Genomic DNA, 14,517 nt, shown 5'->3' on the forward strand with positions numbered 1-14,517 from the left:
TAGAAGCTCAGAAAACAGACAGACCGAGGCTTTGTGTGACATCCAAACCCGACCCCCATTAAGAACCACAGGTCCAGTTTGAAAAACCCGACGAGCGACGGTTTACAGGCCACAGAAGCAGTGAAATTGTGCAATTTTTTTGTGCATTCTGGCGGTAAGACAAAACACAAATCCATGAACAAGTTTGGACAAAAACCCAAGTTTTGATCTGGCCATAAGTATAAAAAATCCATATGAAAGCATTTTTTTCTCACTTATTTATGATTTTATGTTTCAGATAAAACATATCGGCTCTTTTTGGTCATGAATGCGAGAACAATTAGGGCTGGACGATATTGATCGATATCGATAATAATCAACAAATTCAAAACATATATTTTAAGGGCAGCCCTGATCATTTTATGCAATTACATCACAGATATTATATTTATTACCAAAACTACAAGTTTTTAAAAAAGAAAAAAGAAGGCGTGCTCTCCGAACTCTTTGAAGGGGGCGGAGCTTAGTTCATGGGTCTGCGTTGTGATTGGTTGGGAGGATGTAATGAATGGAATATTAACCTACATGGCTAGAATGCATAAGGAAGGAAAAAATCTTTTTAGAAATTATTATTGACCTTTTTTTTCTATCATGGATATACGTCTATCAATCGATAAATATTGTTATTTAATTATCGTCCAGCCCTAAGACCAATCAAGGAATAATTGTTACATTAGGTATAATGGTGGTTAGGTGTGCATAGAAAACAAAGACAAAAAAAAACCCATAAAGATCCAAAAGTATATAAAAATAACATCAGTAAACTGAAACCTATTTCATGTTACACTTTTTATTTTATTTTATTCTTTTATTTCCTGCTAGAGTCGTCCAGAATCTCAGCGAATCAGAAAGACGACTTTAAGGATCGATGATGCTCCTTATCAGGTCAGACAGTGTTTATCTGATGAAGTCTCTTTCTTTTTAACCAAAAAAGGTTAAAAGAAAATCATCAGAATCAAAATCAGACATATTTTAATACTCCCAGAGGAAAATTGTTGAATCATGTGTGCAGATTCAACTTTTCAACATGAAGAAAAACCCAAGCTTCCTGCTGGCTGGGAACTTCTTGACAGGGCTTAGACATCCATGCATGTCAAACAGCTTCATCTTTAGCATTTTTCTGTATTATATATTTATATATTATACATATTTTTACATTTGAGCAGGCAGTTTCTCATCTAATTTTCTAAAGATGAACTGAAGTAGTTTGGTTTGTGGTTGAGATACTCTACGTTTGCTCATTTGGAACCAAAAGAGTTTTGTTGTTTCAGTAAGTCGGGGCAGAACGCCGCCGCTGCCTCCCAGGTTTTCGTTGCTACCTGGTTCTGGCGGTATGTCCTCTCGTGGAGTCCACGCTGGCTCCGAGGACACTCTCCGCTCCGCAGCTGCTGGCCGCCTCCCAGGCCAGCGACAGGCTGGACGACGGCTCCCAGTCCTCTCGCTCCGAGCCGCTGAGCCGACCCGGAGGCGGCGCTGATGGAGCCGGAGCCCTGCGCTGGAGCGAGTCGAAGTGCGCCGCCCAGAGCTCGTGGTCCTCCGTCTGCAGAGAGGAGGCGACATGTTACCCTGAGAGGAGCGAACCGGGCCCGTGGCAGCGTGGCGCTCCCTCTGCGTCTCTACGGCACCTGTCGCCGCAGCGCTTTCTCCCGTTTCCGTCGCTCGGCCGTCTCTTCCCTCTGACGGTCCAGCTCCTCCAGCCAGCGCCTCCTCTGCTGCTCTTTCCTCTCGGCGCCCAACGCCTCCTCCATCGGTGCGACCTCCTACAGGGGGGGGAGGAGGGGGACACGACCCACCAGTTCTGTGTGAAACACTTCAGGCTTTTACCGCGACTCCTCTTGCTGCGGCGGAAACGTGCAGAGCTCAGATTTACCCCGAGTCTGAGGCTGGAGCGGATGGCGGCGGGCGGCTCTCTGTGGCCGACGGATGAGGTGCTCTCTGCGTATTCCTCACCCTGAAACACAGAAGAGCATGACGTTCAGGCGCATTTGCTGCAGGATCAGACTTAGACAACTTTATTTGTCATTTTGTATGCACAGAGTGCGTACAGAACGAAATTTCGTTGCACACAGCTTGTAAATTGCAGTAAAATTTAATTACAGTATAAGGTGCACAAGTGATTTAAAAGTAAATTATTTAAATTTAGAAAATGCAGGTCACAGTGTACAGGTGAGTATTTTTAAAAAACATTTGTATGTACAGAATTTGTACAATCAGCGTGTTTTTATTCAAATGCAACCTTTTCTGCTCTTTAAGATAAGATAAGATAAGATAAGATAGTCTTTATTGATCTCACAATGGAGAAATTCCCTTGTCACATCAGCTCATACAAGAAGGTGCAGAGTAGGGAAGGTGCATTCAGTTATATATATTCAGTTATATTAAAAAATACAAAAAAAAAATACAAAAAGAAATAGGAATGGGCATATGATGTCTTATTTACATTCATAGTGGTCTATATATATATGTATATATATATATATATATATATATATATATATATATATATATATATATATATATACACACATATATATACTTATATATATACATATACCTATACGCCTACATACATACGTACCTACACGTATATATGTGCATATATGCACATATATGTAATAAATGCCAAGAAAATCTGTTTGTTTGTTTGGGTTTTTGGGCTTGAGATTTGTAAGACTGACATGTCTGTCTGTTGACGGCGTTCTGCTGCCACAAGTTACCCAACTCTAACATCTAAGAGCTTTAGGCTTAAAGTAATCTTAATTTTAACGTTTCTTTTAACCTGCAGTGATCTGAACGTTTAGGAGCAGCTTTATCTTCTGTGAAGAGGTTTTTTTTCAATCAAATTAAGGAGCTGCTCAGTCAAACAGGAGGAATATTCTCAAATTAAAAGTTTTTTTATATTTCTTTGAGCAACAATACAAGCAAGATTTACATTGAGATGTTAAGACATGTTAGTAGCACGCAAAAGGAGTAGGTAGAAGTTCAAGAACTTATAAGAACCTCCCCCCAAATACAATATTCACGTCACGTTTAACATATAAGGTCTTTTGATAAAAGGAGGCGTTACAAATCAAAGCACATTTACACGAATACAGTGTCTTATTTTGAAGGCAACTGTACAGAAAGAAGAAGATATCTAGTACTACCTATCGAAAATGTAAGTTATCATGTTTAAATGTTTGGATTATGTTGTGGAAAATATCATCAGTTGTTATATTAATTAGGCATTTTTAAGGAAAATAATAAGAGGTACTTTTCTGGTCTCTAAACTGTGTCTCCCCTCTGAGGCAGAAAACACACAGCTCACAGCATGTTTGCTTTAAGGTCTGAAAGCTATGTAATGGTTCTTGAGGTCATCTGGCATGACCCCTGATAGGACATTTTGGGTACTAAATCAGCCGTACTGCATGAAAACCTTGAGAGAATATACTCCTTGTTTTGAGAACAGATAGAACCTGGAGACACAGTATCTGGGCCCAAAACCCCCAAACTAATCTGGAGGGGCTAGTTACTATGATGAAACGATGGGTGTGCGAATAAGACGTTAGACAAAGAAGCTGCAATGCTTTGAGAGAAGGACATACTGAATTAAGCATGTAAGTTCTCTTTGTCTCTTGGAATTCCATATGAAATAAATATGCATATTTTAAATGTTTGCCCCTGATAATCTGTTTCTCCTTTACTGTCAAATCTTAAACCGGGGTATTAAGACATATTAATTTCAACGGTTACCTGCATATTTTTTTAAAGACAACATATTTATACATGCTTTAAATTGTCTCAGTGTGGTACTCCTTTTTATTTCTATATCTAACCCATTCCACTACATGACTCCTGCTTGGCTGAGCCCCGGACGTTTAAGTGTGGTGCGAACGCCACATCTTCTCGACACAAATTTCCTTCTTTAGGGGCAAGAAGACAGACTGACAGCTCACTCTGGCTTTTCTTGTGAAATAACTCCTGCAAAGCCCGGATGACTCCTGTAACTCTTATTCGGGGAAAGACGATTAATAAATAAATGAAAGTGAAATACCTGCAGTCTGCTGGGGGCTGAATGCTGCTGCTTCAGGGCAACTTGCTCATCTAAAAATAAAACAAACGGGTTTATTTCAAGTGTCTTGAACGAAATGCCCACTGCACAATTTACTGAAGGTTTCCCGTTTTTTTTTTTTTAATGCTTAATCTGTTAATAGAAGTGGGTCGAGCGACTTGCGTCACTGTCTTGTAGACAGAAAGTACTCCTGGACCAGCGCTTCTGTCTTTTCAAAGCCCGGTCCGTCCTGGCTGGGTCTGGTTCTGCTGCACTGCAAAGAGAGAACTAAAGGTAGGTAAAATTTTCTTGAAATTAGTGTATTTGCACTTGATTTGAGCAGGTAAAATAAGACGATCTGCCAATGGAATAAGATTTTTGCACTTAAAATAGGAACAACTCATCTCCATCATCTTATTTCAAGTGAATATATCTAATGATCTTAAAAATAAAATAGTAAATTCCATTGGCAGATAATCTTGTTTAATTGCTCAAATCAAGGACAAAACACTAATTTCAAGAGAATTTAACTTACTTTTAGTTGCCTTTTTGCAGTGTGGAGGCGTCTTCCTGTTTCAAGGAGTTTTTCCTTTCCACTGTCGCCACATGCATTATCAGCGTGAGGGATTGCTGCAAAGTTAGAGGCTCTTTACGAAGGTCAGCTGTGTGTTTTTTTTTTTTTACTTTTTATCTTCTGTAGACAAATTTGAGTGATTCTTATCATTCAACGAGTAGCTGTGACTAATTAATGCTTTTATGTTTATTTTGCAGTTTCATCATCAATGATTATGACATGTTTTCAAATGAATGCCCTGCTTCGTATAATGATTATGAATTTTAAGATGAAAATGTCAAGTTTTCATATTCAACATATTTTAAAGCTTGTTTTGATGCTACAGGGACTTTAGAGCAGGGTTTCCCAAAGTAGGGGTCGTTAGATGAGATGTTATTGAATATAGTTTTAATATAGCAAACGTTTAATCAGCGGAAATTACAATTTTCTTTCTCTAATATTTATGACTTTTTGACATTGGAGAATATCCAAGTTCTAATTTCACACACAAAAGTGTTTTTGGTGGAAATTTGCTCCTCCGTGGCCAACAATTAATTTATTTTTAACCTACGTTGACCCTATCACCATTTTTATTTCTGTGGAGAAATTATGAGAATAAAGTCATAATATTAGGTGTACAGGAATGAACAACATTGCAAAAGTAAAGTCAGAATATTAGGAGAATAAAGTCACACAATTGTTTGCACAATCGTTTTAAAGTCTGATACTGATAATAATTTGAAGCTGATGTGCTGAAATTATTTAGTATTTTTTTCATTTGTAAAACCAATAACAAAACAGAACTTTCCAAGATGCTCAGAAATTCCCTAATTTAACTCAGGAGGACGACTGAGCTTAGTTGGAAAAATTAAAATTATTCCAAACTGTTATTTGGCTGAAAAGTGTGGGAACCCTGCCTCAGAGGACCGTCTCAGGCCCTTAATGAGGATCACCTCATTGTTAAAGTGAAGGTCGTCACTCCGGGGGTTAATTTGACTTTTGCCAAAACTTCTCCTCCACGAACAGGAAGATCCGGCAGCGAGGGGTTTTCAAAGCTGGCCGCCGCCACGTCATGTGAGAGGAGCAGTCGAAGCTTCGCTCTCATCGTGACATTTTGTGTTGGTGGCTTGAACTCCAGGCCCTTCTTGGACCAGACGGCGATCAGATTAGGTAGAGACCTAAACACGGATTCATGAACGTCCGATGAAGTCCACCGCCTGCATCGGGGTGTTTGTAGGGAACACATCTGCAGAGTTGGGTAAGTTACTTTAAAAATGTAATCCGTTACAGTTACAAGTTACTTTGTTTAAAATGTAATTGTAGTGTAACTTTTTCGATTACTTTTAAAAAGTAATGTAACTAATTACTTTTGATTACTTTTCGATTACTTTAAGGTTTTAATGAGTATTGACCCATGTTCAACATTTAATTTGTGAGAACTGAATGTGAACTTTAAAAAAGCGGAATTGACACTTGTATGACTCTATTCCTGTATATCCATCAGTAGTTAAAGGACAAGAGTCAGCAAATGCAAATTCTGCCCTGTAAAACAATGACAGCACAATTGTTGCTGTATGATCTGAAGCCCCATTTGGAGCTTTTAAACAGGCTTTGAAAAACTTTGATAATCTGCTGCTGTAATATTATAGATTTTTGTTTTATAAAAAGCTAGCAGATGTGCATAATCAAAAAAAACAGAAATACAATTATAGAGCATTCAGTATTGTAAGAAAGCCCACACTGTTTCTGGATAAATACATTATTGTATGAGTTAAGTTCTGTTCCGTTTTCTGCCTTTTTCATTGTAAAACTGAAATGTCCCATGCTCCTGAATGCACCATAGCTTTCCTACGCTCACGAACGCAACACTGTGAACGCTGAGCTGTGTAGACGCGCGTTTAATTTTCCGCTTAAGACAAAGTTTTGCAGTTTCACAACACACGTCGGCTCTCACGGTTTATTGATGTGTGTGAATAACAAGAGGTGGCTGTCAACAAGCTTGAAGGCTGTCATTTTTGATGCGCTGCTTGAGCTGAAATAAAACCGTGAAAGGTCCGCTCGCTTGCTGTTCTTTCAGAAGGCTCCACCAGCACAGGATGGATCATCAGAGTGATAGAGACAAGGAGCCGTAGCGGGAAACGGCGATACGGGGCGCGAAGCAATAAAAATATCATTACATATTTCGCAAAGGTTTTTCTTTATATTTTAAAAAAAATTAACTAAATTTTGTAATTCTTAATATTTTCGGAAGTAACTGTAACTGAATTACATATTTTCTCATTGTAACTGTAACAAATTACAGTTACTCCTTTTTTGTAATAAAATTACGTAACGTCGTTACATGTAATCCATTACTCCCCAACACTGCACATCCGGCAATGCAGGGTTAAGGAAAGCTAGTTTCCACACACACACAAAAATAAAATAAAAAGGAAAATAGCAACCCTGAAAATAAAAGGGTGAAGACTGTGGTTGAACCTCTTGGTTCGTACCAAGTTCTCGTTTCCACTGAGCCTTCTTAGCGTTGAGGGCGGCTCTGCTGTCTGACTGAAGCTCCTGGAGCCACGTGAACGAAGATCGAGGGAATCTGGAAACAAACAAACGTCAGAACATTCAGGGCGGAGCTCGGTGAGCACAAGGATGACCGTTACGATCCACGCCTCCGTGGGACACTTCAGTCACACTTTCAACCTGTTATCTAGAGCTGGCGATATGGCTTAAAAATAAAATATTTTACTATACCGAATCCGATTAATCGATTTATTTTCCTCGTTTTTGTTTCGCAAAAAGAAATTATTCTAAAAACTTGCATTTATGTCAAGCATTTTGTCTGAGAGTTGACCTGCACTGCAACAATAGAACTAAAAATAAGATTTTTTTTCTTGAAATTTGTGTATTTTTCCTTGATTTGAGCAGCTAAATAACATATTTGCACTTAAAATAGGAACAATTCATCTCTATCATCTTATTTCAAGTGCAGGATATCTAATTATCTTATTTTAGGGGTAATAATACTCATTCCATTGGCAAATAATCTTATTTACCTGCTCAGATCAAGGACAAATACATTCATTTCAAGTAAGTTTTACTTATTTTTACTTCTCTTTTTGCAGTGTGAAGTCAAAATGCAACTAATTACAAGCTGTGAAACATGCTGGTAAAACAAGATGGCCGCCCTGCCGTTATAAACATTTAGTTTATAAACAACTAAATGCTGGTGGTTTTACACAATGAGCTGACAACAGGCTTTCCTTCACTGTAGTAACTTAAAACTAACATAAAAAGTAAATGAATTAAAGTGCCTCGTATTATGGTGAAAAAAAAAAGTTTCCTCTTTACAATATATTGACAATATATTTTAATAAACATATGTGCAGCATTGCTGCTGTTCTCTTCATGGAAGCCCAATGAGAGCATTAGCAAAATAAAATCCAGATTTTCCAAAAAGTAAATCTTAATAAATTGTTAAATTTAATTAAATTGATTAAAGTGATTTACCGTGCAGCCCTACTGCAATCTAGTCAGTATTGTTTTTATTTTGTGATTTGCTGCTGATCTAATGCATCTTAAAATTAAAATCTTAAAATAAAAATATAATTTTCACCACACATGGATTTTACAGCCATTAGGGGGATTTTAACTCTTTCTGCAATTCCTCTATTAAATTCCCCAGAATTTGCTTATTTAAAAAACACATTTCTGAGTTATTTTATGAAATAAATATAACTTTTTGCTTGAAAATAGGTTGGAGCGTTGATGAGTCCTACTGTTTTTTTTTTGCCATCATTGTTAGTTTTGATTTATCACTTGTGCTCTTTAAAATTAAAAAAATTAAAAATCACGTCTGTCTTAATGTTAATAAAGTCCTGATTGGTCGGCCGTCATCCGCAGGTTTCCCAGAATAGTTTTAAGTTTATCAGAGGAGGCGACCCAAAGAAATTAGTTTGAAATAGGGCTGGACGATAATTCAATAACTATATATATCGATGACAGAAAAAAGGCTCAATAAAAAGTTCAATAGAATAAAAGTTTTCCTTCCTTATGCATTCTATCATGTAGGTTAATATTGCAGTCATTACATCCTCCCAGCCAATCACAACGCAGACCCAGGAACCAAGCTCCGCCCCCTTTCAAAGAGTTCAGAGAGCAAAATTTATTTAATTTTTAAAAACTTGCAGTTCTGGTAAAAAGTTGGTTGAATTAAGAGTTTAGTTTGAATTCAGTGTTTGTGTCAGTTTGAATTCAGTGTTTGTGTCTGTATCTAAAAATAGTTGCTAAGCTACAGCGTAAAATGGCCGGGGCTGCACTAAAAAGATATGTTTTGAATTAGTCGATAATTATCTATAATCGATCAATATGATTTCTATTTTATCGATGATTATTTTCCATATGGTCCAGCCCTAGTTTGACCTGAGTCTAAACATTGTGTTTTAGTTTTTGGTAGGAACTGCGCTGTTACAGCAGAAGGATGGGAGCTTACCTGCCACATGCATCATCAGCTCTTCCTTCCGCTTCCCCTTTATCATCCTCCTTTACTTTTCTTTCTTCTCCTCCGTTCACAGAGGAGACCGGGTTGGTGTCGGGTTGGCCTCCTAACGGATGAACCGAGTCAGTTGGTGACACGCAGCAGGATGCATTCAGCAGACCGGGACTTGTTTTAACAACACCACCTTGTGCCGCCTGCTCCTCTGGACCCGGCTGGCCGTGTCCGGCCGTCTGGATCGAGCTGAGGATCTGTCGCAGCTGTTCCCTCGTTAGGCACACCACGCCGTCCTTCAGGCCTGCATCCACACCGGTCAGCACAAGCTTCTGCCCTGCCCTCCTCCCTCCTCCATCCTCAGGGTTTGGAGGCGGTCCTGCTCTCCCAGAGCCGCCCTGAGGTCCGACGCCGGTGCTGAGCTTGTGTTTGTTTGTCTTCACCTTGAAAGGAAACACACAACGGCACACAGAGAGTTGCAAAAGATAAATTATTTTACTGCTCCAGAAAGCACAAACCTCTGACATTTGTTACCTTCCTAATTCAATTAAATTTTATTTATATAGCTCTAATTCAAAACACATCATCTCAAGGCTCTTTTCAAAGTCAGACTCCATCAGATCCTCCAGGTTGGTGAGAAAGTTTCCTCTCTAAGGAAACCCAGCAGGTTGCATCAAGTCTCTCCAAGCAGCATTCACTCCTCCTGAAAGAGCGTAGAGCCACAGTGGACAGTCGTCTGCATTGTTGATGGCTTTGCAGCAATCCCTCATACTGAGCATGCATGAAGCGACAGTGGAGAGGAAAACTCCCCTTTAACAGGGAGGAGAACCTCCAGCAGAACCAGAACCAGGCTCAGTGTGAACGCTCATCTGCCTCCACCCACTGGGGCTTAGAGAAGACAGAGCAGAGACACAGAAAGCACAGAAGCTCACATTGACCCAGGAGTACTTTCTATGTTAGAAAAGACAGAGCAGAGACACAGAAAGCACAGAAGCTCACATTGACCCAGGAGTACTTTCTATGTTAGATGGTAATAGAGGATGATCTGCCTCTCCTGATGATGTCACAGCTAACAGAACACCAGACCAGGTGTACCTTCTATGAAGAGAAAAATGACAGAGAACAAAAAGTTAAAAGCTGAAATAACAACAAACAATGCAGAATGGAGAGCAGTAGGAGAACTCAGCAGAGTGAGAGAAATAGACCCTGATGTCCTCCAGCAGCCTAAGCCTATAGCAGCATAACTATAGAGGTAGCTCAGGGTAACATTAACCACTCTCACTAGAAGCTTTTTCACAACAGACCAGCGGCCTAAAGTTAGAAATGAACCTGGGTTTGAAGTTCTGACGATTTGGATCACTTCATATCCTGGTTTTACAGCAACACATTTACCAACTCGTTCCTTCCTTCCTTCACTGCAAAAACGGATCTAAAACATGTAAAATGTTCTTAAAGTTAGTCTATTCGTCGTTGATTTGAGGCAGTAAATAAGATTATTTGCCAATGGAATGAGTATCTTTGTCCCTAAAATAAGATAATTAGACATCCTGCACTTGAAATAAGATGATGGAGATGAATTGTTCCTATTTTAAGTGGAAAAATCTTATTCCATTGGCAGATCATCTTATTTACCTGCTTAAATCAAGGACAGATACACTCATTTAAAGAAAGTTTTACTTATTTTTAGTTCCGTTTTTGCAGTGAACTATTGGCCTTCGGCTTCATTTTTGTTACAGTGAAGACCGTTTCTTATAAATCCTTCAGTCTCAATAGCTACTTAAATTCTGTATTTAGCTTTGCATTTAACTCTATGTCTATTAATTTTGGTTCTGATCCGACTGACTTGAGCTGCTGGTAAACAATATTTACTGGAGTTCATTTAACAGCATCTGACTACAGCTGACCGTGAGTAGATTATCCAAAAAATAACTTTAGTTTTGTCGTCAACAAGAGATCCTGTGGTAGATGGAACCCGTTTGTATCTGAAACAGTCGTTTACCAAACGACCAGCCCTAAAAATGTAGAACATGGCATCAACACTTATCCAAACATGACTGTCAGGGCTACTCCCGGCTAACCTTAGCCGCGGCTCTGCTGCCTCGCTCTGTGTGATGGCCCTGAGCCTTGGATGAGGGCAGGACGGTGGCTCTGCCATCACTGGTGGTGACGCTGGAGCTGCAGGACAGAGCTGCCCGTCCTGCTTTGAGCCGGGCCTCCCTCTGACTGCGCTGAGGCGGACGCTCCTTCCGCTGCACCTCCTCCACGCAGGACGGCTGCTTGGCGCTGAGGATGTTAGCGGCTCTGTGCTTGCTGGGCAGCTTCTGGGAACACGACACAAGCCGTTCACTTCAACTAAAACCTTTAAGGTTAACACCGGATTCCATTTAACCAGAGCTGCACGCCAATATGTGGACACCATATTTTAATGGCGATTCCTACCTTTGATGGATTTTTCCCAACACCGGCTGTGGGGAAAAAAAAGAAGAAGGCAAAACCGTGAATGTTACGCCATAAAAACAGGCAACAAAAATAAATTAAAAATAAACTAATTAATCCCATCAAATTTAGACACATTGCCTAGGCTAAAACTTTAATCACTGATTTGTACATGAAAATGTCTTTAAGGTTAAATGTAGAAAAGATTTAAAACCTTTTTCGGCAAAAAAAAACATTGCTGTCCTCTGAGATAGCAATATTGATCAAAATTGTCTGAAAACAAATTCATTTATTTTAAAATTATCTGTGAAAATAATAATAGTAATAATAAAATGAAGGTTGAAAGTGATAGAATAAAATCAAACTGAATTATTTGCTATTGTTTCACACAATAATATATATATATATATATATATATATATATATATATATGTATATATGTACATACATATATATATGTACATACATATATATATATATATATATATATATATATATATGTGTGTATATATATATATGTGTGTCTGTGTATGGATAGATAGATAGACAGATAGAAATGAATAATCAGGAAGGCCTTACCATGCGCCAGTAAGATCAATCTGGGTTTTCCATTTTCAAGTTCAAACAGCAAACCATCTCTGTTCAGGAATAAGAGACATCAGAGCCGAAAGGCGAGAAAAATAAATCAACATTCTAAAAAATATCAGGAATAAAGAAATCAGACAGAAATTCAACAATCTGTTTAGGCAACCTGCAAGTAAAAAGTATTGAAAAGAAAGTTAAAATATGTTCTCCATTTACTTTTATCTGATTAAAATTAGAATAACTACAAAGAATCTCAGCATTTTTCTGAAGCCGATTCAGAAACAGTTCAGACTAGTTTTATTTGTTCGACCTTCACTCTTTATACTGCAGCCTGATGCTGAAATAATTACGTTTTCGTCAGCTGACTGCACCCAGGATCCCGTAGAGACAAAGTGAATATTTTATATGGATCTAATAATTCATTTTATTTAAATATTGCATTTAAATTAGTACTGAGACCCTTTAATTACTGATTAGTTGAAATATCTCTGGTAAAACAACATTTTACTACTTTGAGTCTTTTTGAGTCTGATACAACAAGACTTTTTCAAAGATATTCATCCTTCATTTATGCATTTAAAAATGACAAACACAAACCACCCAACTGACCAAATACATTATGGATACACAGAGTCTGAATTAATGCATATATTAAACCAAAAACATTTTTGTAAACACAGATACTACAATTAGGATTACGATTCAACATTTCTCCAGAGCCGGTTCAATGTAAAGCGAACTAAGCCGCTGCTTAGGGTCCCTCGAAATCATCGGGGGCCTTCCAGAAATGCTTGAATTTAAACACAGACTTTACGTCTGACGTTTTTATACTTGCTTAGTGAGTAGGAGAATACTGCTAGGTTTCGTTTGACAGCTATAGCATCGATAAAAGCCTTTCAATTTTTTATAAGAATTGGCAAGTTCACTTTGTAGATTCTGAATCTGATGCTGCGGGTTTAAGCTTTTCTTTGTGTTTGAGCTCGGCTTGTTCACAAATACATGTCAGCATAAATAATAATCTATGATTAATTCCCACCAGATTCCACCAAATCAGTATTGAAACCCAGTTAGTGGTGGTGACGGTCTTTACAGGAAGACGGGGGGGGGGGCAAATCTAATCTGCTCAAGGCCCCAGATTGCCTTGGGCCAGCCCTGTGTTACTGTCAGTCAGGATGTTTTTCATAGAGCCACCTCTCCTTATGAGCTGCCTAAATTCTAAAACATTATGTGTTATTGATATTTTTATTTTTAATATTTTTTCTAGCAAATGAATTTTAGATGCATTTTGAATCGGGCTGAAACATCATAGACGAACACACAGTGTGAATACAGTGAAATATTCTTACAGATAAATAAGAATACACCTAAACTTTGTATAAAGAGCAGCTAATGTATACTACTGGACACTCATTAAAAATATTATCCTTTACATTTTGTCGAAATGGGCTACTCCACAATATATTTCAAGCAAAAAACGGTGAATAGTTGTGAGTGTGACTTGAAATCAGATTAATATTTCTAGTTTTATAACATTTTCGCTACATCTCTCGTCGAGACGAAATTAAAATCGGGCCAACTCTGATTGAGCTACTGATGCTTATAGTTTCTGTAGGAAATTTTTTACTGTAAATTGGTTTGGTTGCAAATAAAAGCTTTAATTTCTGTTATTTTTCTCTGCGACGGCTAAGCTCCCCGTGTTTTAGCTTAGCTAGCTGTTAGCCTGCAGACTCACCCAAGGTTCATGTCGAGGACAAATATACACCGAGAGAGCAGTAGAGTTACGGACAAACTTTAAATAATATAAAACCAGCAACCAACAGATGAGTTTTCATTGTTAATGGAGCAGACACAGCTAGCGAGCTAATTTCTGGGGGAAACGGTTCGTTGCTACCCCTTGGACAACAACCGTGTTGCTGATTGGCTAATCGTTGTTGTGTTTAAAATTACTGACCAATCAAACGTCTTCGTTTATGGACGTTTAAATTTGATCACGTTGCGTTGGCGGACACTCGGACTTTATCCTGAAGCTGAATCTAAATGTGTTATAATGATTACATAGACTACGTAGGATTATCATATGGAGGTGCGTTTAAAAGACAAAAAAAAAAAAAAAAAAAAAAAAAAAAAAGTTACATGCAATGCAATATGTACGAGAAACAAATTTATTAAATCGAAACTTTCAAATTAAAAATGCTTCAGTCATTATTTAAGAGCTAAAGTAATAATTTTACTTTTGAAAATCGTGGTTATGGCCTTGAAAGTCAAATATATTGCTGTGAAAATAAAGAGTTTGATTCATATATATTTTTTTAGGACATACCACGTATCGATATCTATCTTTCAAGTGGTGGATATTGGAGGGTCTCGTATGAAGTTGCATAAATTCCTTAATTTCAG

General features: G+C 38.2%; 1 protein-coding gene across 2 annotated transcripts in view; it reads right to left on the minus strand.

Annotated features, from left to right (window-relative positions):
• LOC105920804 (coiled-coil domain-containing protein 66) overlaps positions 1-14,025 on the minus strand; it is a 29,121-nt gene extending 15,096 nt beyond the window's left edge. The window contains exons 1-11 of one of the 2 annotated variants that reach the window (XM_036151601.1): positions 13,853-14,025; positions 12,115-12,173; positions 11,539-11,564; positions 11,178-11,417; positions 9,293-9,542; positions 9,103-9,214; positions 7,115-7,209; positions 4,073-4,122; positions 1,910-1,990; positions 1,665-1,799; positions 1,359-1,579 (exon numbers count right to left, since the gene is read on the minus strand). In XM_036151601.1, coding sequence (XP_036007494.1) covers positions 1,359-1,579; positions 1,665-1,799; positions 1,910-1,990; positions 4,073-4,122; positions 7,115-7,209; positions 9,103-9,214; positions 9,293-9,542; positions 11,178-11,417; positions 11,539-11,564; positions 12,115-12,173; positions 13,853-13,863 — 1,280 coding nt within the window. In that variant the 5' untranslated portion in view covers positions 13,864-14,025. Of the gene's footprint in view, positions 1-1,358; positions 1,580-1,664; positions 1,800-1,909; positions 1,991-4,072; positions 4,123-7,114; positions 7,210-9,102; positions 9,215-9,292; positions 9,543-11,177; positions 11,421-11,538; positions 11,565-12,114; positions 12,174-13,852 lie in introns of both variants that reach the window. The other variant, XM_036151600.1, reaches the window with a different exon arrangement.
• Positions 14,026-14,517: the final 492 nt, after the last annotated feature.

The sequence above is a fragment of the Fundulus heteroclitus genome, chromosome 20 (genome assembly GCF_011125445.2).
Source record: "Fundulus heteroclitus isolate FHET01 chromosome 20, MU-UCD_Fhet_4.1, whole genome shotgun sequence".
Taxonomy (NCBI): domain Eukaryota; kingdom Metazoa; phylum Chordata; class Actinopteri; order Cyprinodontiformes; family Fundulidae; genus Fundulus; species Fundulus heteroclitus.